The sequence below is a fragment of the Vulpes vulpes genome, chromosome 15 (assembly GCF_048418805.1).
Source record: "Vulpes vulpes isolate BD-2025 chromosome 15, VulVul3, whole genome shotgun sequence".
Taxonomy (NCBI): domain Eukaryota; kingdom Metazoa; phylum Chordata; class Mammalia; order Carnivora; family Canidae; genus Vulpes; species Vulpes vulpes.
In genome coordinates, this window is record NC_132794.1 from 42,428,258 (window position 1) to 42,449,319 (window position 21,062).

General features: G+C 40.8%; 2 protein-coding genes across 4 annotated transcripts in view; both read right to left on the reverse strand.

Moving 5' to 3' along the window:
- The window catches only part of AQR (aquarius intron-binding spliceosomal factor), a 111,492-nt gene extending 90,664 nt beyond the window's left edge, over window positions 1-20,828 (reverse strand). Inside the window, exons 1-6 of one of the 3 annotated variants that reach the window (XM_072738203.1) lie at window positions 20,679-20,828; window positions 19,643-19,832; window positions 15,074-15,879; window positions 8,893-9,375; window positions 4,209-4,265; window positions 416-456 (exon numbers count right to left, since the gene is read on the reverse strand). In XM_072738203.1, the coding sequence (XP_072594304.1) occupies window positions 416-456; window positions 4,209-4,265; window positions 8,893-8,967 (173 nt within the window). In that variant the 5' untranslated portion in view covers window positions 8,968-9,375; window positions 15,074-15,879; window positions 19,643-19,832; window positions 20,679-20,828. Of the gene's footprint in view, window positions 1-415; window positions 457-4,208; window positions 4,266-8,892; window positions 9,376-15,073; window positions 15,880-19,642; window positions 19,833-20,678 lie in introns of those variants that run through there. The other 2 variants (XM_025998417.2, XM_072738204.1) reach the window with 2 other exon arrangements.
- Window positions 11,328-15,826, reverse strand: ZNF770 (zinc finger protein 770). Its single transcript, XM_025998421.2, has one exon. It carries the CDS (start codon window positions 15,824-15,826, stop codon window positions 13,748-13,750), a length of 2,079 nt encoding a protein of 692 aa, XP_025854206.1. The 3' UTR covers window positions 11,328-13,747.
- Window positions 20,829-21,062: the final 234 nt, after the last annotated feature.

Below are 21,062 nucleotides of genomic sequence, written 5' to 3' on the forward strand. Positions count from 1 at the left end.
ATATTCTATGCATTGTATATAAAATACATATTTTATTATTTTGTATAAGGTATGATGTGTTTTACTTTTCTAATTTTTAAATAATCTTAAAAATGATTAATCAGAAAATGATAAGAAAATTAGTATTAGTAAAATTGAAATAAAATCTCCATGTCTATTCTTCCTGACATTTCCTCAAAAACAAAATAAATCTGATGGGATTTAATCCCTCTAAGTCAAAAACTAGAAAGCAAAAAAATAATTTATGACTCTTCAACAACTAGACATAAACTTTCTCTAGCCACCATCTCCCTGATGACCAAATCAAAAAGAAAAAAAAAGTTCCAAGTTATGATCACATTTAGTTTAGAAGTGCAGAAGAGATCCAACTTGGTCCCACCTAATCACTATGCATGAAAATTAAACCCATTCTTACCTTGATTTGACAATCTCTTTTTCATATATATCTTCAATGACCTGTTATCAAAAATATAAAAATGCTTGATATCTCAAACAGCATTTTTTTTAGATCCTACGTTGACAGTTTCTAGTTACTGAAATTACACAAAATAAGCTGGTTTAGCATAGATATAAAATATTATTGAAATAATACTTAAGAGATTTTTTAGAATCTCATCACATTCCTCAAAATGTAAAATAATAGAAAGAAAAGTAGTAGAAGATAAATAATAAAATATATCTACATAAAAAGATTCCTAGAAACAATCAATAAAATGATGCATTCAAGGTGGCTCCGTCATGCAATGGATAGTGTACTGGACTTCTAAAATTATGTATTCATAATATTTCTAGGAAAAATAAAAATTCACAAATCAGACTATTTTTAAAAACTTAATTTTAAAGTATATGCTATCAGACTCCATCTACGAATCATAATAATGTACTTTCAAAAGCCAGATAGGGCACCTGGGTGGCTCAGTGGTTGAGCATCTTCTGCCTTTGGCTCAGGTTGTGATCCTGTGGTCCTGGAATCAAGTCTTGTATCAAACTCCCTGCAGAGAACTGCTTCTCCCTTTGCCTATATCTCTGCTTCTCTCTCTCTCTCATGAATAAAGAAATAAAATCTTAAAAAAAAAAAAAAAAAAGCCAGATAGACAGCAAATTGGAAGTATTAGGACATAAGAGAAGCAAATTGTATCCTGTCTTCCAAATACACATGCTAAAGCCTCAGAATTTCAATTCTTTTGGGTTAGGGACCAGGATTGTGGGACACTTTAGAATTTAGCATTGATATTAGAAGCCTGGTTCATATCACCCATTTTCATTGCAGATAGCTAGAATCCTTGCCTAGGACAGCTCTAACTAAGGCTTACTTTTTCAATCCACAAAAAGGATCTGCTAATACAAAGTATCCCACCAGTTGCTGTAAGATACCATGTGTAAAGAATTTAGTGCAAGTCCTAGCATTTCATCTTTTTTTTTTTTTAAGATTTTATTTTTAAATAACTTCTATACCCAATATAGGGCCCAAACTAACAGATCAAGAGCTGCATGCTTTACCAACTGAGCCAGCCAGGTGCACCCGTAAATCTTTAATAATAGTTACCAGCAGAAATCATAAGAGTGCTAGTGGCTAGTGATAATAGCAGTTTAAAAAAAAAAAAATTGTACTGGGATGCCTAGCTACCTCAGCGGTCTAGCGCCTGTCTTTGGCCCTGGGCATGATCCTAGAGTCTCGGGATGGAGTCTCCCTGCACGGAGTCTGCTTCTCCCTCTGCCTCCCTCTTCTGTCTCTCTATGTCTCTCATGAATAAATAAATAAAATATGTTTTAAAATTTAAAAAAGATACAAAATATCCTAATGTAATATTATAATACTTTAATATGGTATATATTTTATGTAGCTATAACAAATTTTAACTGCTCAAAGTAAATGTTGGTGATGGAGGAAAAGAGGGAAGCAAGAAGTCTTGTTCAATTTATTTTATTTTTTAAGGATTTTATTTATTTGAGAGAGAAGAGTATAAGCAGGGGGCAAGCAGACTCCCTGCTGAGTGCAGAGCTCCAAGGGCTTGACTCCAGGACTCTGGGATCATGACCTGAGCTGTAGTCAGATGCTTAATCAACTGAGCCACCCAGGTGCCCCAAGTTTTGTTCAATTTAGATAAAATTTGTTATTGCTTTTCTTTTTATAAAAATTCAAGTTAAACAATAAAATGAAGGGCATATCTTCAAATACCAACCTATGATAAATTTCTTCTAAAGAGGCAAACAGGGGCACCTGGGTTACTTGTCAATTAAACATCTGCCATCTGCCTTCAGCTCAGGTCCTGATCCCAGGATCCTGGGATCGAACTCCTCATTGGGCTCAGCGGGCAGCCTGCTTCTCCTTCTCTTCTGTACTCCCTCTCCCCTCCTCTCTGTCTCTCTCTCATATAAATAAATAAAATCTTAAAAAAAAAAAAACAGGCATACACAGCTTCACTTAGAATTATAATGATCTGGGTATAATCTCTGAAAATCTTAATCTAATTAGGTTCAACTTGATCTAGTAGTGTCATTAAGATATTCTTCTTGTTATTAATGAAAAATGGCCCGAAGGACTCCCAGACCCCACAAATACAAACAGCATATAATAAGATAAAGCAACTCTGCTGGTAGAGTAATTAATGTAGGCCATGTTTATGACTATCCTCCTGATGAATACAAGGGATTGCTGGCAAAACAAAAATATATTTATAAATGAAGCATTTAAACTCAAATAATATACAAAATTTGGGGTTAAGTTCATTTTTACCAAGTGTGCCTAAAGCATCACAACTCAATTTACAATGACAACTTAAAGTGAGTCTTCATTAGCTGACCTTTGAACAACACAGGGATTGGGGTGCTAAACCCCTATGCAGTCGAAAACCCATGTATAACTTTTTTTTAAAGAAGATTTTGTTTACTTATTTGAAAGAGAGAGAGCATAAGCAGATGGAGTGGCAGAGAGAGAGGGAGAATCAGACTCCCCACTGAGCAGGGAGCCCAACACAGGGCTGGCTCCCAGAACCCTGGGATTGTGACCTGAGCCAAAGGCAGATGCTCAACCGACGGAGCCTCCCAGATACCCCCATGTATAACTTCTGACTTCCCAAAATTTAACTAATAGCCTATGTTGACTGAAAACCCTACAGATAAACTGTCACTTGACATATATTTTTCATACTATATGTATTATATACTGTATTCTTACAATACAGTAAGCTAGAGAAAAAAAATTAAATCCATTAGGAAAAGAAAATACATTTATAGTCCTGTACTGTATTTATAAAAAACCCAAACAAACCCATGTATAAATGGACCCTTGTAGTTTAAAGTTGTATTGTTCAAGGGTCAACCATGCTTGTTAAATCCCATGCAATATGTCATTTCTATTTTTTTTTAAGATTTTATTTATTTACTCATGAGAGACAGAGAGAGAGGCAGAGACACAGGCAGAGGGAGAAGCAGGCTCCATGCAGGGAGCCTGATGTGGGACTTGATGCTGGGTCTCCAGGATTAGGCCCTGGGCTGAAGGCGGTGCTAAACCGCTGAGCCATCCGGGCTGCCCATGTCATTTCTATTTTATTTAAAGATTTCTTTTTAAGAATCTATTTCTTTCTTTTTTTTTTTTTTAAGAATCTATTTCAATGAGAATTAATCCCACATTTAGGAATTTTTGTTTTCATTTATCCTAAATCGTTCCAACTGAATCATAAGTCCATTCCATCACTGAAATACTACTGGTCTTTGGTCATCTAATCCTCTAACCAAAACAACTCCCACTTCTTCCATCATTCTTACAAATCTTTATCTCAACTCATCAATCTAAAAATTAAAAAAAAAATAGATTCTATTGTAAATGAACTGTCAAGAAATGGTATAGAAATTTTTGTATATTTACAAAGATGATCATTAATCATTATAATAATAATAAATTTAAAACAATTCAAAAACCTTTCCTTAACAGGAAAAGAGTTAAATTATATTTACAACTTTTTAAAAACTTAACACAATAAAATGATAATAGAGGTTATCTCTGGATAGTGATTTTTATTTTCTAATGTGTATCTTCTGTATTTTCCAAATTTTCTAACATGAATAATTGTCAGTCTGATAATTAGAAAACTGCAATTTTAACTGAAAAAAAATATCACGGAATGTTTTTGTTGAATTAGCCCTTAAAAATGAGATAAAAAGAACATACCTATTTAAGAAGAATGTTGCGAACCAAAAATACTTACCTTTATATCAAAAGGTGATTTTTTCTTGATATGAGGAGCCCAGTATTTACATGCTAACTACAAAAGGAAATAGAATAAACAGTAAGTCACAGGTTTATACAACTGTCGAGCTAGAAGACTGAGATCATACAGCTTATTACTAGAGGCATTGGGAGGACGAGTAATTCCATCTTCTACGGGGACTACATGGGCATGCAGGCCAATCAGCATCCTGGGCCCCAACCCACCAAGTGCCAGTAATGCCCTGTGCACTGCATCCTACCACTGTAATTTACAAAAACAAAACATACTTTTCTAACCACCCCAAGAGAAATAGTAGGACCTAGTTAATAACCAGAGTCAAACATCCTCAGCATAGAGATAAGGAAACCCAGGAACCTCCTAGAAAGAACACCTAGAATCTAAGGATTAAGTGAGTTGCCCAAGATTAAAATTAGTTGAAGAACTATTAAACAGATTAAACAGTATTAAACAGATTCTAAATCTTCAGGAATTTTTTTAAAGATTTTATTTATTTATTCATGAGAGACAGAGAAAAGAGAGAGGGAGAGAGGGAGAGAGAGAGAGAGAGGCAGAGACACAGGCAGAGAGGGAGAAGCAGGCTACATGCAGGAATTTTTTTAAAGATTTTATTTATTTATTCATGAGAGACAGAGAAAAGAGAGAGGGAGGGAGGGGGAGAGAGGGGGAGAGAGAGAGAGAGAGAGAGAGAGAGAGAGAGAGAGAGAGACACAGGCAGAGGGAGAAACAGGCTACATGCAGGGAGCCTGACGTGGGACTCCTTCCCAGGTCTCCAGGATCATGCTCTGGGCCGAAGGCAGCGCTAAACCATTCAGCCCCCCGGACTGCCCTTATTTTATATTTAGTTCTAAAATTCACCTAGAATGGATTTTTATTTTAGTTTTTCCCAAATGAATATTTTATTTCTCCAGCAATATATTTTTTAAAGATTTTATTTATTTATTCATGAGAGACACAGGGAGAGAGAAAGAGAGAGAGAGAGAGAGGCAGAAACACAAGCAGAGGGAGAGACAGGCTCATGCAGGGAGCCTGATGTGGGACTCGATCCCGGGTCTCCAGGATCAGGCCCTGAGCTGAAGGTGGCGCTAAACTGCTGAGCTACCTGGGCTGCCCCAGAATTTTTATTTGTAAAACAATACCTTTAAATGATTCGTAGATACCCAGACACGCATAACAAAAGCTAAAAAGTTGTAATCGATAAGCAGCTTATTACAGAGCATAAAAGCTGGTATACTTTAGCAGATTAGGTTTCACCCAGAAATTGTGAATTTTAAACACATATATACAATATTTCCAGGCATTTAGATGGGTTGTATGATATGATATAATATCAAAAAAGTCTTATTAATACGTACTAATATTTTTTTTTAGAGAAACTAAACTGCAATCTCTTGAAAAACAGAAAAACTCTGGTAAGCTGAGAGACTCAACATATTTATAAAAAAGTATACCTGCACAGTGTCGAGTATACTGTAGGAACTCAAATAATAGCCAACGGATTGAGGTATGGATGTATGCATGGACAAATGAACAAATAAAGAACAATCTGAAATGTTTCCTTTTCCTTTTCTGAGGCTTTCCTCAATCCTCCCTGATGGTGATAACCGTTTCTTCCTCTTCTTCATTTCATAAAGAACTCTATTATAGTCTTATCTTCCTATATTATTCATCATTTGATTGCTTATCACCCTTCCTGTCCACCTAAGTGGAACACTAAAGAGATGAGCCTCCTGCCTTTGCTTCTATAGCTAACTACCTATCACGGTACGTGCACTCATAGGGCCTCCCGAGCAGTGAAGACACTGGCCCCGATGAAGTCTCTCCAAAACAGTAACAGTTCACTTAGGTCACACCCTCTAACTCTCAATCACTCTCCAAACTATCCTATGGTATCCTCATTTCCTCATTCCACACACTAACAAGATATCTTTTACTTACCTCATACCATTAAGAGAACTGAATCTGATCTGTTTTCATGGATTTAGGATCTTCTAATCAAATACGTAAATCCTATTTTCTGATCCAAATTGCTTATTTTAAATATCTGATCTAGCTTCTCTATGGGGTCTAACCTATGACCTCTCACACACTACTACCTCCAGGATTATATTGCCCTCCCCCACACTTCAGCCTCATGTAAAACCGAAACTCTTTCCATTTCCCATTTACTATAGCTAAGAGAACATAGACCGTTCAAAATAAATTTTATTGAAAGACAAAAAGGACACCAAATACAGTAGCATAAAAAAAAACAAAAAAACCCTGAATCGTCAAACTTACATGCAAGCCCAGAACCTGCTCAGGTACTCCAGACTCACATATTCAACTGCCTTCTCAATATTTTCAACTGAATGTCTACTGGGCATCTCACATGTAACAAGGCCCGAACAGAACTCTTGATACTCCCCACTAAACCCCCTCCTTTCCTTTCTCAACGTCCAAACCATTCACCTAGCTGTTCAAGATATGCCCTATTTGTCTTTTCCTCCAAACTTCCACAATCAATCAGCAAGTCCTGCTGCCTGTAGCTTCAAAATCTATCAGTCTACTCTAAGAGTAGAGGCCACCATCATCTCATACCTGGAGTCACTGGTAACCCTATTACTGCTCTCGCACTCCCACCCAGTTTCCATAGATTAGTCAGAGGATTCCTTCTAGAATATCATTCCCTGGATCGCAATTAAAATCTGATTGAGAATGAAATCCAAACTTATCTCTGCCTCTAAAATTGTAAGACCTCATTGTACATTGTACATACTCATCTCCTACCATTCTCCCTCTTCTTTTGTCTCTAATCCTGGCCTTTGTCTTCATACCATAAAGCATTTGCACTTGCTCTTCCCTGGATTGTTTCCCTACTCTCCCCCAAACGGCCTGCTTTTTCGCATTCAGGTCTCCGATCAAATGTCACGTCAGAGAGGATGCCGACTTTCCTGACTGCCTTTCATACACCCCATCTCATTTTTCTGATAGCACTGATCCCTGTTTGAAACTGTTAACTTGTCGGACTCATCTCTGAAATGTAAGCTCTTTAGGTGAAGGAAACATAAACAGCTTTAACCGCAAAAACACAGGTATGAAAGAAAAGGGAGATCTGATGTAGTTTAAGTTGTCAGGAAAGCTTTTTCAAAGTAATGTCATAGATGGGTGACAATGAATTAACCGTATAAAGGAAAGTGGGGAGGAAATGAGGATTCTGAACAACGATGAAAGACCAAGGGGGAAGGGGGTCGGCCGCGGTGGCGCAGCGGTTTAGCACCGCCTGCAGCCCGGGGTGTGATCCTGGAGACCCGGGATCCAGTCCCACATCTGGTTTCCTGCATGGAGCCTGCTTCTCCCTCTGCTTGTGTCTCTGCCTCCCTCTTCGCTCTCTCTGAATGAATGAATGAATGAATGAATGAATGAATAAATAAATCTTTAAAAAAAAAGACCAAGGGGTGAAAGACCGCACGGCAAATTTATATAAATGTGTTCGGTATGGCTAAAGAAGAGTTAGAAAGAGAGAGGAAACTGGATATAAGCACAGGCCAGGTTACATAATACTTCAAAAGGATCCTTGGTCATTATCCCAAGGCAAATCATAACTCTTTATAAAGGTGTTAAGGTAACTGATAACGATCAGAATTGCATTTGCGTGAAATCACTGGCAGCGATATGAAGAATGGGAAGGAGAAGAGCAAGAGGAAAGGCAACCAGACAGGTCAGGATGCCCGGGTCCGGACAGTAGACAGGGACAGCACGGCACGGCTTAGTCTACGGGGAAGCAGGTACGTTTAAAAGATGCTCAGAACGCGAACACGTAGCTAGTGGTCAAGGAAAAGGAGGCAGAGCTCGAAACGACCCTGAGGGCTTTCTGCCTTGGCAGATGGGAGGCAGAGGCCAGAGAAGAAAGAAGATGGGATAACAACGTGTGCAGGGAGCTGCCTGCTCTCTTAGCCGATGCCCAACTGCGGGGGGGGGGGGGGGGGGGGGCAGGGCTGTGATTCCCTGTTCCCAGGCGACCGCGCCGCCCGGCGCAGCACCGTAGCCGGGTTCTTTTTTTTTTTAATTTTTTTTTTATTTATTTATGATAGTCACAGAAAGAGAGAGAGAGAGAGGCAGAGACACAGGCGGAGGGAGAAGCAGGCTCCATGCACCGGGAGCCCGACGTGGGATTCGATCCCGGGTCTCCAGGATCGCGCCCTGGGCCAAAGGCAGGCGCCAAACCGCTGCGCCCCCCAGGGGTCCCCGTAGCCGGGTTCCAAGCGGAGGCTCTCGGATCGCGCCGGCCGTCTTCACGGACGCGCCCCTGGGAGCGGGGGTGTTGCCAGACTGGCGTCGCCCCACGGCCAAGGAACGCTCCCCTCCTCCCCGCGGCCTGGCCGGCATCGGCCCTGCTACGGAGCCTTGCCCAGCGCCAGGCTGGGGCCCGTCTCTTTCTGTGAACCCGCCGCTTCCGCGACAGAGTCCGACACAGAAGAGCTCGCCTCGGAGCCTCCTTCTTGTGCGTCCGTCTTCCCCGGACGCTGTGCCCTCCGCGGCGAGGCGGCCTCTTCCGCGGCCTCCGCGGCGCCCACCGCGGCCGCCGACACGGAGCAGACGCTCCGTCACCACACCCACCCCGCCCCCAGGCCCCGGGGGTCTCGGCGCCCCCGTCACCCGCGCCACGCCCGCCCGCGCGCACCTGGGTCACGAACTCCGCGTTGATCTGGGACACCGTGGGAGCCACGATTTTCTTGGGCTGAGCGGGGGCCGCCATGGCAGCACCCTCAGTCCGCTCCGCTGGGAAGGAAAGGCCCGCCCGGGGCGGCGGTGAGCTCGACGCACTTCCCCTGACAGGCAGCCGCGGCCGCGCAATTCCGCGAAGCAGGAGCCCGCCGGCCCCGACCTCCTCCTCGGCCTCCGCAGGCTCGGAGGGGCGCGCACCACAACCCGCGCGCCTCCCCGGAAGCGGAAGGGATCAGGACCGGAAGTTTGTGCAGGCGCCGGGGCTGAGCGACGGGCGCCAGGGCTTCCGCCGCCTACGCGCGCGCCCCCTAGCGGGCAGCTCGGAGAACGCACCCCGCGGTCGGGACCGGGTCTCAAGGACGCGGCAGGCAGGTGCGGTCGGGTGAGGGGCGTGGCGGGGGCGTGGCGGGGGCGGGGACACTTGGCGCTTCTCTCCAACCTAAAAAAAAAAACATACGCTGTGAGTATGCGAGGCTCGGCTTTAACTGTTTTTTAACAGACCCATGGAGGTATAGGTTGGCATACGATGAGCAGCATGCACGTATCTTGGAGTGTAAAATTTGATACGTTTTCAGGCATGCATCTGTGAAACCATCACCAAAATCCGGATAAGCATATTCAACGCCCTTAAAATTTTCCCCATGCTATTTGCAATCCATCCCTATTGCCATACTAGGGAAAAAAGGGCTACCAGGTAAAAAGGGGGTGACAGATTAGTTGAGTGAAGAGGCAATGGAGAAAGTAGGTGTAAAATGCATTTTCAACATAAAAGACAAAAAAAAAAAAAAAAAAAAACAGTAACCCGAACAACCGGTAAAGTTCAAGTTGTTTGTCCCAACTGCTATCTCTTTTTATGCTAGGTGCAGTGGAAATTTTTTATTGCTCATCCTCTCTTCTTTCCAAACACAGCTTCAAACTTGGCCTGTACCCCTATCCCTATTTAAAACATAGAACCTAAAAGGATGCATTCCTTTGCTTTCCAGAAGCATGTAGTTTTGCTTATTGTTTCTCAAAGTGTAACTTCAACACAGCACTAACAGTTAACCTGCATAAATGCAAATTCTTGGGCCCACCACCAGACATGAGAGAAACTGAGGATGTGGCTTAGCTGTGTATGCTTTTAACAAAACCCTTTACAGGATTCCAGTGCACGCTAAAGTTTGAAAACCACTGATCAACAGTGACAAACCAGTTATGCAGAAAAAAGAGTGAGAGCACAGGGGATGGAGTGTTTGGGTAAATCAGAAAGGCTTGCAGAGTAAACAGAATTTAAGTTCAAACTTGGGGCGCCTGGGTGGCTCAGGGTGTGGGGATCAAGCCCCACATCAGGCTTCTCACCCGGAGCCTGCTTCTCCCTCTGCCTCTCATGCGTAAATGGATAAAATCGTTAAAAAAAAAAAAAAAAAAAAAAGTTCAAACTAATTTGTCTTACTGCTAATAGAACTCCAGCAGTTTGCCCTGAAATTTAAGCCCTTCAAACCAGCAATAGAAAGCTCAAGATAGAAATTTAATGTTCTTTCCCTGCTTCTAAAAAGCAGATATTCTGTATCATCCGTCCTTGGGGCACCTGGCTGGCTCAATAGGTAGAGCCTGGACTCTTGATCTCAGAGCCATGAGTTTAAGCCCCCACCTTCAGTGTATAGAGATTAGTAAAAAATAAGCAAACAACAACAAACAGTCCTTGAAAATGTTACTTCTAACAAAAAGTTTCTGTATGTTACTCAGACTACAAAGATTGCTATGTCTTAAAACTATAGGTCTGATTGGTTATCTTCTATAACATGTACATTGAAATGTTTTGGGGGACTCCTGGCTGGCTCAGTCGTAGAACATGTGACTCTTGATCTCAGGGTTGTGAGTTCAAGCCCCACATTGGGAAAAGATTACATTAAAAAAATAAATAAGTAAAAAATAAGTAAATCATTTAAAAATAAAGTTTTCTGCAAGTGTTTTAAACACTTTAGTTTTTTCCCATTATCATGGAAAACCAAATCAAATCTGGCTCAACTAAATTTCTTTGAACAGTGTGAAAGTCTGTATCTAATTTAAAATAATAGTGGGTAGACAAGATGGAGACAAGGAGAATAACAAGAATATGCATGGGAGGAACTAATTCTGTATTTCTTTAGTACAAATCCGGAGGAGATAAATGGGTAAGCAGGTAGATTATGTAACGTAATGCAGTTAACATCCTTTTGTAGGTGATAAGAAGCTAGTAAAGAAATATAATAAAAAGTAAAAAATAAGTAAGAAATAAGGAGATGATTAAATATCCATGTCAGGAAATTCAGTGGAGGTGAATTGGAGTGGGCCCAGGAAAGTGGTTGGCAATCAGTACCTTGTCCCAATATTATGTGATTTTCCTTAAAAAAAAAAAAAAAAAGGCCAAAGTGTAACTTGAAAGTTTATTTTTAAAATATTCTGAAGTTTAAATTCTTCAAGACTCTTAACCACCATCTACTTTCCTTCAACACACACATTTTGTTCTAAAATTGTTGGCTCTACTGCAGTACAAACCAAGAAACAAAAATTCCATTAACTTAGCCAATGAAACTACTTCAGTAGATATCGTGCTACAGCCCTGGAATCACCCAAACAAAAAATTTTGATAAATCTCTTTAAAGATATTTATAAAGTTTATTTTTTCAGAAAACCAAAGTAATTGATTCAACAACACAAACAGTTCTAGCATGCAGCAAATCATCATTTAACACCTAAGGTTTAATTTTTCTTAATCATGGATGTATACAGTTTATTTTTATTCCTAAGAAGTTTCCACAAGAAGCTTGCAGTGATAAAGGTAAATAAGAATTTTGTTATAGGTACTTCAAATAGCACTACAATACATCTTTGACAAAATTTTTACAGTATTCCAACTTTCAATATGAAACAGCTTAAAAAGGCATGGGCCAAAAAAAAGTATAGTAGTACCACTTAAGCAAATAAAATCTAATATCATACAAGCACAACACTGTTAGGACTCTCCCTGTTTGGGTTGGGAAAGGACTAAATGAGACATTTACCTCAAATAAAATATATAAATAGCTTTGGAAAATCCCAAAATATATAATTTCAAACAAAAAACCCTTTGAACCTATATTCTTGGAAAATTTGAATTATCCCTTGCTTTTATGTAATAGGGATGTTTTTGAAAAGTTTGTGGTGTAAAGCAAATTCTGTAAACCATCATCTTGCTTGCAATGGAAGAACATATCTGGAAGAAACCTAAGAGAAATTATTTTTTAAAACATATGATTCTCCTGCACCTTTATACATCACTGGGCATTTTATCCGTACCTTTACCTTTTATCTCTGTATATTAAACTCGAGTTTCTCAAAATGCAGTTGAAAAAAAAGATACCAACCTCTCCTCTTCCCTCCTCCTATACACAGACAACTCTTAAGAGTATGATGAAGAGCTTAAAATGCAAAGAATGTTTATCCATTCTCAACAGAAGGCTTGTCACTATTATTGAAGTGTGCCAGGACCAACACCCACCTGTTCTCTTAAAAGATAATGGTTATTTTATTACTGAGAAATGTCGTTCTTAAAGACTTTATTAAAACATGGCAAATACGAAGGACAGTTACGTCTTTCATAACTTAAGATTTAATATTTCCCAATCATGACAGTACTGTTTAGGGGAATGATATCCTCGATTCCATAGGCATTTTATTCCTTTATGGGAATAATTACCTTACTAATCAAAACAACAATTTGCTAAGGATCAGAGTAACATTCTTTAGCATTAGAGTCTTGCAATAAACATAGAATTAAAAACTAGAACTAGACCTAGTCATTGCCATTTGATCAAACTTAACAGAATAGATTTAGTTAAGTCATAGGACTACTCAATTCCAAGATGCATTAAAACAAAGTTCTACTAAAGTAAAATAGAAGTCTTGTGAAGATGCAGTTCTGTGCAAGTGAGTCTTAAGTTTACAACTACTGTTGTCAATCATTTAGTAGATGAATTGCATTTATTCCTCTGAAAAGATAATACAGCATACATATCATCAAAAAGATTATGGCACTTGGACAATACTCCTGATAAGTAAATATGGTAAAGGTATACAAGTGCATCCTAGTCTCTTTCCTACTTTCAGATCCTTTGGGAAAAACAACAGGCTGGGTAAAAAAATACAATTCTAATCCCCTGTGGAAATGAAGGTGAAGCTACCAGAGTCCTAAGAATAAATAGCTTGCAAAAGACCAAAGAAAATAATGCTGACGTCCTCATCCATTTTCATTTTCATTGCCTTATAGTTTTTAAACTTAAAAGAAAAAATCTTGCAATGGAATCTGAGCCATAGGTGTACAAAATTATGCTTTCATGTGAAACATAAAATAAATAAAATGTAGTGGAGCTATTTGCTGCAGCCAAAACCCAATTTTTACCTCTCACTCCTTTGAGTATATTTAAAAGGAGATGGCAAATGTTAAGGAATAATTTCTTTTAAAAAATGAACGAACTGAGTTATTGTACCACATCATGGATTTACATTTTCAATACAAAGTATATATTAAAATAAAATAAATGCTTACTGTATGGCATCAAACCTTGTTCTTCCCCCTAAAAATTAATTTGGCTATTCCAAAAACATTGTATTAATTTTCTAGGTATCTTAGCTCTTACTTGCAGCACAAGCAACTGCCTATGAAATCACTCAACCTAAGAAAGGCCTTTACATAAAAGTACATTTTAAACGATAGAGGCTTTAGGAACAAAATTACCAGGGACACCACAAATGCGTTACTGGTTCTGTCAATTACACAACAGAATTTGAGAACTGCTTTCTCTTGTGGTTGGTCATTCCTTAAAGTGAGTAAGTTGATGTCTCTTCCAGTGAGGAGCCTGTCTGAATGTTTTCCCACAAACTGAACATTCAAATGGCTTCTGCCCTGCATGAATTAGATAGTGTCTTTCCAGTTTAGATGGAGACCGAAAACTTTTGGAACAAACGCTGCATTGGTAAAGAAGGCCATCATTCCTCTCCACACGCCCTGAATAACTGCAACAATGGCTATGTTGGCTCTGCTCAGATTGCAGAAGTGCACTAGAGAGGTAAGGCTGCCTGTTCCTGTAGGGGGTACTGAGAATGAAATCCTCTGATTCTACCTTAACTTTTATTTCTGTTATTTGATCTGACTCTGAGACCTCATATTTTTGGAGTCCAAGAGTCTGGCATTGTTGGGAAGCATTATAGCTAACATTATCACCCGGATGAATGAGAAGTTGGTTCAAATTTTCAAATTCTTGGCAAAGAGATCTTCTATAAGGAATCTTATCAATATGAGTTAATTTGTGTCTTTTTAAGTGAGCTGACTGTCTAAAAGATTTCCCACAAACATTACAGCCAAAAGGCCTCTGTCCAGTATGAATTAAATAGTGTCTTTGTAGTTTGGATATAGAAGGAAATACTTTCTCACATTTGTCACAAGGACACATCTTATGTCCAGTATGTAGATTTTCACTTGGAACTGAAAAACCACACTGAAGCACTTCACAGTTACCAAAGAATTCCTCACCTGATGAACCATAGATAGATACATCTTTATTACTCACTGAATTATCTACAGGTAACTTGTTTTCTGTTGTAAGGATACCTTTCAAGTTTTTACCTATATTTTGGTTCTGGAAGTGCTTTTGCCAAGAAAATGGCAAAGTCAATGTTTTCTTCTTTTTATTGCCAACTGTCTTATATGTTCCATGTTTGCTAAGAGAACCCATAAATGTTCTCTGAGTTTGTTCAGGGCTCTGCTCACCAGTAATAAAATCACAATTTTTCAAGAAATTGTTTTTAAATACTTTTTTTTCAGATCGAAAATTATCTAATTTCTTACCCCCAGCACGTTTAAGTTTAGCCAAGATTTTTTTCACAATGGTTTTATAGTTGCAGCTTCTTTTGAGCCTGCTTGGAATTTTGCCACCTCTGGCAGGAAAACACTTATGTCCATTGAGAATTTGCTCTGATTCAAAACACTCTTCACACTCTGGACACTGAAAAGGGACGATATAAATAGAGTGGACATCAAGTTGATTATTCTCCTCAGATTCACCTATATCACCGTTTTCAAAACTATCCTGCTTTGCATTTAATTTATTAGGCAGGGGGCATGATTCTGGACTCTTTACCTTTAATGAAAGAGTCTGAAAGGTCTTATTCCTGGTATGGATTTGTTTATGCTTCAGAAGTTTGCTTTGAATCTTAAATCCTTTTTGACAAAAACAACATTGGAAAGGTCTTTCTTCTGAATGTGTGAGTTGATGAATTTTTAAATGAGTTGACTGCCGGAAAGATTTACTGCACAAGACACACTTAAACGGTCTCTGACCAGTATGAATTAGTGCATGCCTATCAAGTTTTGATTGTGATGGAAACATCTTGCCACAGATTGTACATGCATGAATATTCTTTCTTTTCTTTGTAGGGCTGTATGTAGGATCAGACTTAGAGCATGGGTGTAATGCCCATCTTTCCTGTGTGGTAAAAGTATGATACATCCCATATACTGGTTTTTCTTGCTTGGCCTCCAACAATCTTCTGACCTGTTTAACATCATTCTGGTAGGTTTCATTGTGAAGTTGTTGGTGCTTCACAAACGTCTTCAGATTTTTAAAGTGGCGTTGACAAATGCTACATTTAAAAGGTAGATTATGAGTTAGTTGATGTCTCTCCAGATGAACCAGTTGCCTAAAGGTTTTATGACATACATCACATTCAAATGGCTTCTGACCAGTATGAATGAGATAATGCCTAGCTAATTTTGATGGTGTTTCAAAGTGCTTGAAGCAAATATTGCAAATATATGGCCTGTTTCTAGGTAGTTTGTTGGCTACTACACACTGTTGAATCTTTAGCATTTTTAAATTGTTTTCAGCCATCATATTCTTCAGTGATATACTCTGATGAACTCCATGTTCTTAAACTCCACAGATGTCTAAAAATTAAAAATAAAAATGTATTAATTTAAAAAGTACTTATTCATATGAAAAGAAATAATTTAAGTTCTCCTTTGGCTAAAGATATTAAGGGTATAGAGGAAGCTGGACTTTTTCTATGTTTAAAAGTAAGGTAATAACCATTTTAGATGAATACTTTAAAATCATAAAACTAACCTCACACATAGAAATGATGAGTCTTTAAAAGAAATCTCTAGGGATGCCTGGCTGGCTCAGTCAGTAAAGTATATGACTCTTGATCTCAGGGTCATGAGTTCAAGCCCCATGTTGGGTATAGAGCTTACTTAAAAAAATAAATCTCTAAAAACCTTTGTAACTTTAAGCTATATCTATATTTCTAATTAATTGAGATAATAAATCAAAAGGGGACTGAGTTGAATTTCTTAACATTAGACCTTTTAATTCCAATTTTCCTATTTCTTTATTATGTAGCATTGTCAATATTTAGTTGCTTTGTCATTATTTATTTATTTTTAAGAGAGAGAGCGAGAGAGAGAGAGAGAGAGAGAGAGAGATTGCCTGTGTGTGAGTCGGGTGAGGTGGGGCAGGGGGAGAGGAAGAGAATCTTAGCAGGCTCCAACCACAGCACAGAGCCAGATGTGGGGCTCCATCTCATGACTCTGATGTCATGACCTGAGCTGAAGTCAAGATGGACACTCAACCTACTAAGCTACCCAGGTGTCCATTTTTGTCATTTTTTAAAAATTAAGCAAGACTCAAAAAAAAAAAAAAAATTAAGCCATAAAGGTAAGGAGTGCAAGAATTGAAATATAAAACTAAAAATAAGATGTATTTGCATTTAATTATAGCATACCATGGGTATGATCTGAGAAGGGAATGTTTTAGTTACCAAGGTTGGATTTCTTAGCCACATCATTACCAGTATTTACTTCTAATTACTTCTTTGGACCAGCAAAGACAACCTTGGACAACTGGGAGAAAATTCCCCAGATAATCTGGGTTCTAGTCCCAATTTGCTACCAAATGATTTCAGTGTGTGTGTGTGGGGGGATAAACCCCATCAGATTCATCTCTAAAATGGAGAAAATGCCTCCTGGCCTGCCTACCACATCAATTTTTGTGAGAATCAATGGAAATAATGCATCTGAATGTGTTGGACAACTGTGAAGTGATTACAAATGGAAGGTACTACTTAGCTCAACATTAATCAGATTATGTAACTTTATCTACATAATACAATTTTTTAGGGTTTCTAACTAAGAAATAAACATACTAACTAAACTTATAGTTCTTTGTATTTCTTCTTTGCATTTTGTTGTGGAATTCTTAAAAGACAGTACAAAGGCAATGAGGCTAACTGGCTACTTATATACTTATGGATGGCAGAGTAACTGAGAGTTAAGTGTGGTTCAGACAATATAATAGAAGCATTGTTTTGGTCCTGGAGTTAATATAAACATGCTTTCCTTAATATAACTATGTAGGATACATGCAAAAGTTTACGAAGTATTTTTATAAAAACTGTGTACCCTATCTTCTCTTTTATCAGGGAAACCAATTTTCTTCTCATCCTCCTTCTACTATTGCATTTACCTTAAAGAAAGTAGTCAGAGATTAAAAAAAAAAAAGCTGCTGTAGCTCTGATTCTAATGTCTTTATCTTCTATTTGAGATCAGAAAGTTGATGAATCTACTAGAAACTCAGTGTTCTTTTGTCAGCTAATCTGGCGAACATCCAACATATATGCTATTTTTTTAAAAAGATTTTATTTATCTATTCATGAGAGACACAGAGAGAGAGGGAGGCAGAGACACAGGTGGAGGGAGAAGAAGCAGGCGCCATGCAGGGAGCCCGATGCAGGACTCGATCCCAGGTCTCTAGGATCACACCCTGGGTGGAAGGCAGTGCCAAACCGCTGAGCCACCCAGGCTTCCCCATATATGCTATTAACTGTCTTTTCCAGAAGACACCTTAAACACAAAATCATAATCACACCCACTGTGGTTCTCTTCAGCAATGTGAATCAGAAACAAAAGCATTCATTTATTCAATAAGTATCTTCTACTACTAGTTGCTTTATCACAGTACTTTTCAGAGTTTAAAAAAAAACGTAACTGCATGTTGCTATCATTAATGCATTGTGAAATCAACTTAGTGGGTTATGATCAGCAGTTTTGTTTAATAAAAAGTAGAAAATATCAGATTGCATTACATTTGGTAAAGATGAATACTGTTTTGTGAAACTTCTGTAGAAAGCAGTAAGAATGTTTGTGAAAGCTATTCCTGGTATGCCTCTTCACACAACACTAGACAGAGGAACCTACAATGAATCAATCACTTTATGCAAAGTGATCAAGTGACCCATTAGATAAAGTTGGGGCCCATAGCATGAGGCAGGATTACTAAGGACAGCAACAATATCTAATTTTCTTCAGTTGGCCCATATAACCCCAAAATATTTACCAAAAAAAATGTAATTACAACAAAATGGATATGCCACACAAGTCTATGTAAAATAAACAAATCTGACTGCAAGCAATTATATTAATTTATAAAATATACACATAACCCAGATATACAGGTCAGCAACAGCCAACTGTTGGTGCTATTAATATGCATTTTCACTACACTGAGTTAGAGAAATTACTGGTGAACAACCTCCAAATCCCTGAACATGCTAACACAGGAACAGTTACGAGGGTTAAGTCATGAATCCATCAAATTGCCAAGACTCGGCAATTCACTTCATTCCTTTCAAACTATCAGGTATTGAGGTGGTCAATTAGGACAAAGAGCCAAAATGAAAATAATATACCTTTATTCACTTACTGCCACAGTGCCAAGCATGAGGCAAAACAAATACTGGTTCCCCAGCGTCCATTAAGCAGAACTACACTAGGGAAGGATCAGATGGATGCCATGCACATGAGCATCTCCCTGCAGAGGAGCTTGGAACAAAAGGCTTTTGCCTCTTTATGGACCTGTGGGCCAGAGCACGAGGAAGGAAGCGCTAGGAGTGGAAAGGTCTGGAGTTAAAATGGATAAAAGTAACCGAGGTGTTGGTGGAGACAGTGAGGCCTGGGAAGGAAGGACCCCAGTCAAGATCATCTGCATGGAGGTGACTGAGCCACCAGTGCACTCTAGTATGAGCATGGGCAGCAGGAGGGAAGGGGTGAGTTCTTGACTGCAACTCCCTCCCAGACTCCAATGCACTGGCCATGCACAAGTCTGGTGTGGGGAGGGCAGTCCCCCCCGCCCCCCATAAGGCTGGCCAGCCAAAGCCAGCCAATTGTCTACTGTCAGGCCTGGAAGAAGATCACACAAAGACTTTTGGCCTGAAGCTGACCTCCTCAATTCCTACTATATATTTCTCCTTCTCTTTAATAGTTTCTACCAGGGATCCCTGGGTGGCACAGCGGTTTGGCGCCTGCCTTTGGCCCAGGGCCCGATCCTGGAGACCTGGGATCGAATCCCATGTCGGGCTCCCGGTGCATGGAGCCTGCTTCTCCCTCTGCCTGTGTCTCTGCCTCTCTCTCTCTCTCTCTCTCTCCGTGACTATCATAAATAAATAAAAATAAAAAAAAAAAAATAGTTTCTACTGAATACTTCTGAAAAAATATCCCACAGTAGAACCACACACTACAACCTTCTCTGATTATAACAGGAATTGACTGCGTATAGTTTCTGTGCCAAAAAGTGTCCACGGCTGATCAACTACCACTAACACTAAGACTGGATACTACTGTCACTTGCCTCCAGATCGGGTGTGAAAACACTTACTGGGAGCCCTGTATTGTGGCAACAGGTGATCTCATCTGCTATTTATAAGCGATGGCGCGGGATCCCCAGCGCTCCAAGTGCGGTCCCACGTATCCCTCTACAGGGTGCACGTTAATTTGAGGGCGCCCCAAATCCCACTTCCACTGATTCTCTATGCTCTCCGTTGATTCTGTTGTTGTTGTTGTTGTTGCTGGAAATATCGGGGGAAAAAAAAAAAAACGAAAACAAAAAACAAAGCCAACACTGTGCACTTTATTCTGCTACACCGAAAATAAAAAAGTAAAATAGCAAGTCTCCCTGGTTCAACCTGAAGATTTTTCTGGCAACTGCCGGACACGCTCTGTTGGAAGACTAAGAGATGATTCGGGGATGCCTGGGAGGCTCAGGTCGTGACCCCGGGGTCCCGCATCAGGTTCTCTGCGTGATGCCCGCTGCTCCCTCTGCCTCTCTCTGTGTCTCTCATGAATAAATAAATAAATAAAATCTTAAAAGAAAAAAAAAAATCCCGATGACGCTTCGAGGCCGAACGCCCGTTGCACGAACGCAAACTGCGGGTATCACAAAAGCAAATGAACAAGAGAGGGGAGACCGCTCCCAGCCGGGGGACGGTCTCTGGCGACACCTGCCCCAGCCCTTCCCTCGTGGTGGGGGCTCGTGCCCCGCTTCCCCGGCCACGCTCCAGGCCCCGCACCCTCATCGCGTCCCAGGGCCGCTGCAGGGCACGGGGACCCTGACGTCCGGCCGTCGCCCTCACCGCCCACAGCCCGTGAGCACCGAGGGGTCGAGCCGAGTCCAGAGAGCGCAAGGTCCCACCCCAGGAAAGGACCCGGGCCGCGGCGAGGGGACCGCATCCTCCCTGCGCCGCCGCCTCACGCCTTAGGGGCCGTCGGGAGGCGGGGAAGCGGCGAGGGAGGGGGCTGAGGTCGTGGCGCCCCCGCTCCGGGCCCCCGGGCCCCCGGGCGCGAGCGAGGCAGGCCCGACCCGTCGCGGGGGCCGCTGCGCCGCACACACGGGGTCGCGAGTCCTCCTCACGCACCTGGAGCTGGCACGGACCTGGCGGCCGCACATCCCGGGGCCCGGGCGCCGCGGAGGCAGCGAGCGCACGTCTGCAGGACCGGCGCGGCGACGGGCTGAGTGCGCAGGCGCGGCGCTCCGGAGCGCCCGGGGACGCGGTCCGGCCGGAAACAGGCTCTCCCCGCTCCAGGGCCGCGTCGCTTAGGTGCCGAGGGGGGGCGGGGCTCCCGAGGTCGGATTGCTCTTTTTACATTACATGCAACTTTACGAAATGATAGGACCTCGTTTAAAAAATGAGGGGATTGAGATTGAGGCGTGAAGGAACGAGCTCCGTGTCCCACGGCTGCAAGGCGATGGAGATGGGATTTGCACACAGGTAGCCTAGTACCAGACCTGCCCTTGTACT

Excerpts from the sequence above, each read along its gene's own strand:
- ZNF770 (XM_025998421.2), bottom strand. The coding sequence starts at position 15,826 with ATGATGGCTGAAAACAATTTAAAAATGCTAAAGATTCAACAGTGTGTA.